At 55.4% G+C, this 3,603-nt stretch overlaps 1 protein-coding gene across 1 annotated transcript; it reads right to left on the bottom strand.

Moving 5' to 3' along the window:
- Positions 1-295: 295 nt before the first annotated feature.
- On the bottom strand, positions 296-2,454 carry LOC119279780 (B3 domain-containing protein Os01g0905400-like). The gene is made up of 4 exons (XM_037560904.1): positions 2,149-2,454; positions 1,076-2,065; positions 827-898; positions 296-559 (listed from the first exon to the last, which is right to left on the bottom strand). The coding sequence occupies exons 1-4, from the start codon at positions 2,452-2,454 to the stop codon at positions 296-298; spliced, it is 1,632 nt and encodes a 543-aa protein (XP_037416801.1).
- Between the last annotated feature and the right edge of the window lie 1,149 nt (positions 2,455-3,603).

Raw genomic sequence — 3,603 nt, 5'->3', positions numbered from 1 at the left:
CAAACAGGGTGAGAAAACCGAAATGAAAACCTAGAAGTGAAAACTCACGCCGCAACTAGCGCGTTTGCCGAGGCAGAGCTCCGTCTCACAACGGGCGAGAAATAGCTCCCATGTGCTATCAGACCCCTAAAACCATGTGCAGTATACGCTCGTTCGAAGAGAAGTGAAAAATACTCTCGGATTCGCAGCACATTTACAGTCTTCCCTCGTACACGATGCCAAGACGAGAGGAAGTCAACAGTTACCACCGTCGTCAGTCACCTACGCACATGTTTGCAAGGCCAACGGTGGCTGGCTACTGAGAAGCAGAACCGGGCGCGCCCAGCACTCGGAGCGCCAGCTCGGAGTAACTACCGCGGCGGAGCTCGAGCTCGCAGGCGTCGCCCTCCCGCAGGCCGTTCTCCGCGCGCACGTCGGCCCACCCGGCCACGAAGCCGCTGAAGGTCGGGGTGCACAGGTAGAGCACTGGCCATCGCCTCCCGCGCGGGTCCTCCAGCACCACCACCTTCCGCCCCTGCTTCTTCCTCCCCGGCAGCACCGGCATCCGGCAAGGGAGCTCCTGCATGAAAACCAACTCTTGATCTGACGACTGACGTGATGATATATATCCTTCGATCATTTCGTGATAGGTCTACATATGAGCCGACTCACCAGCCACGTTTGGTCAGCTGGGGGCGCCGCGACGCAGAGCTTTCTGCTGCTTGGCCTCGGACTCGCGCTCTCATGATTCCCTGCATCTTTCTCGCCGCTCGTCAGAAACTCGTCTCATGCAATCCGTTTTCGAGTGCGCACGGGGCTGCAAAACAATGGCAGCAGCAAGTCGTACCTGCAGGTTGCATACGGCGTTTTTGCCTGCGCTCGCCACGTTCACCAGGCTTTGAGCCACCAGAAATAATCTCTGCAGCAGCCTGTCCTGCGCCGTCTTGCATCTGCTGGTCCTCGTCTTGCTCCGCGGACGAATCTTCTACCAGAACAATTGCTGAATATGCATGGTCTATCAAAAACATACTACGTACAATATACGAAGAGAAAGACTGCAAAAGTATTAAAGGAACTCGCCTTCTTTCGTGTCAACTTGGTTGCCCTCAGAAGGGAACTCCATGAACTTATTTGTATCCTTCTTGCAATTGCCCGTTGAACGCTCACTGGAAGGCGCTGCTGCATCGATACGAGGACAGGGCTTGTCCTCTCTGATTTCTGACAACGCGTTGCTGGGCAAGGCGGTCATGTCCATGTCAAGCACTGGAGCATTGGTATCTGTACTTGTTATTACCCGTGCATCAGCCATGTGTTCATTTTCCAGGCATGTTGATTTCTCTCCATGACAGAGACCACCAACTCCCACGGAAGAGTCACAGTTCCGTGAGCCGATCATCTCGGCGCAGCTGAAACCGGGCGCTTCCATACCATTGTCCACAGGAAATGCTTCTGGTTCTTCTGGAATGCAGATGAGATCTGTTTCGAATTCGTATGCATCGGCTGTGAGAAATATGTCGTCCGTTATCTCGTCGTCGAGATCCATCATGGCCAAAGGTGTCGTCGGTTCTGCATTCGTCCCAAAATCAGAGCCCCCACAGTACTCGGTTTCAGTGTTTGCATCCAACACATAAACTTGACCCTGACAGTCCTGGTCCTGGGCTTTATCTCGATCACCATCCAACAGATCACAAGCAAGCTGTTTCTTTTTACTGCGTTTATCTTTACCATTGTCATTGCTCTTCTTGCTTGCTTTCACCGTGCGATCGCCGACGGAGCTCGCCGTCTCTTGGGGCTTCTTCCTCTTCTTGCTCTGGCTCTTGTTCTTCTCACACAGATGCAGCCTTTCACATGCGGATTTAGCAAAGATCTGGACGACGAAGACCGACCTGGAGATGTGCCGGAACACCAGGAACTCGCCGACGGCGACGGCGTGGTCCAGCACGAAGTTGCTCCATCCGTGCCCGAAGGACAGGCGGCCGTCGCGCGCGCACAGGTACACCCGCCAGCGGAGCCCGAAGGCGTCTTCGAGGTAGACGTTGGTGTCCGCCAGCTCCGGAATGTTCTTGGCAAATGGAGGCGGTATGTCCTGCATGCACCGGTGCATCCCCGGTGAAGAATCTCTGCACCATTGCAAGGTTGTGAACGGAAAATGGGAATGCGGGTTCGTACCAGTTTTTCGGAGGAGCCCGTCATGACCTTGAAGAAGGACGGCGGCGTGGCGACCTGGGGAGCCTTGCCGGAGGAGGAATCGGCAGCCCGGCCGTGAACTCGGGCGCATCGCCTCGTGCAGTCCACGCAAGCGCGCTTCACTTGTGGGTCGGAGACGCCCTGCTTCCTCGCCTTCTTCACCTTCCCGGACGGGGACGGCTCCTCCTCGTGGCTGCTGCCGACGACCTTCTTGGCGCCCCCCTCTTCCAGGCTCTGGCGCCGAGCCGTACCATCTTCTTCTTGCTCTTTCTTGATCACTTCCATCATCTCCGCCGTGACTACTGGCTGCTGTTATGCGTGTGACATGTGACCAGGACGGATCGCGGAAGGACGCTGGAATTGAGACGAATAAACCCAGAAGACAGCAAGAGACGAGGTGAAAGGTGATTCTTTCACAGCAAGCATGCATCCACCTGGCTCGCGCTCCGGGAAGTGAGACCTGGATGGTCCTCGTTGGCGTCTCACACCGATGCCCTGATGCTCTCTCGTGACCACTCACTAATCACCCTACACAACGGACACGACCACATTCACACCAGTGATACCTCCTTCTTTTCTCGAACCATGCAGCCTGTGTTTTTCTTGGCCGATATAAGAGCAACTCCAACACGTCAACCCAAATGGACGCGGATTTGTCCGTTTTTTTCGTTTGGATTGGCCGCCGGCTCGGCATCCGTCCTTTTAAGGTTAAGGTCGGCAGTGCGTCCAACGACCGCGACCCATTTTATGTCCGTGCACAAATTTCAAAAAAGACCCGCGGTCATAGATCATGCCAGTCGCCCGAAGTTCATGTCGACACCCATGCCAGCGCCGGCATACAATGCCAACTTCAGAAAAACAGCACGCAGTTCAGCTGGCACACTTGCCAGCGGCCGACACACAAGCCAACACACAAAAAGGACGGGAGAGTTCGACCACGTCATCGCCACTGTGGTCATGCCAGCACACTTGCCGGCATACAAAAAAGGATGGCGCTCGCCACCATAAATCACTCGTCATAAAACTTGAGCATTTCGGCCTGCATCTTCTTGAACACGGCCTCTTCCTTGGCGACACGGTGTTAAGATCCACCTTCATGATCTCCACCGTCGTCATCATGCTCACGAGAGCCACTTCTTTCGCCTTGGTCTTGGCGTTGGCGGCCTCGATCTCTAGTATTTTGGCTTGCTTCTCCGCCTCCATCTCAAGCTTCTTGACTTGCTTCTCCGCCTCCAAGTCAAGCTTCCATGAAGGCGTTCATTTGTTCTTCCTTGTATCTCCGGCGCTCCTCCTCCCTCGAGTCCTTCTTGGTCATCATGCCCTCCACGCTTGCGATCAAGGCGTTCGACGCCGCATCCCGCTTGTCCTCCTTCTTGGAGTTGGTCTTCCCCCGCGGCCGTGGCTTCTCGCCATCTTCCTCCTCCACGGCCTCCCCCC

The sequence above is a fragment of the Triticum dicoccoides genome, chromosome 3B, assembly GCF_002162155.2.
Source record: "Triticum dicoccoides isolate Atlit2015 ecotype Zavitan chromosome 3B, WEW_v2.0, whole genome shotgun sequence".
Classification (NCBI taxonomy): domain Eukaryota; kingdom Viridiplantae; phylum Streptophyta; class Magnoliopsida; order Poales; family Poaceae; genus Triticum; species Triticum dicoccoides.
This window is presented reverse-complemented; position numbering and strand designations above follow the sequence as displayed.

Bases quoted from the DNA above. Each gene is read 5' to 3' on its own strand.
- LOC119279780 (XM_037560904.1), bottom strand. From the start codon at position 2,454: ATGATGGAAGTGATCAAGAAAGAGCAAGAAGAAGATGGTACGGCTCGG. The intron at 2,066-2,148 runs GTACGAACCCGC...CGGTGCATGCAG, and splicing joins CGGGCTCCTCCGAAAAACTG to GACATACCGCCTCCATTTGC. The intron at 560-826 runs GTACGACTTGCT...GTTTTCATGCAG, and splicing joins ACGCCGTATGCAACCTGCAG to GAGCTCCCTTGCCGGATGCC.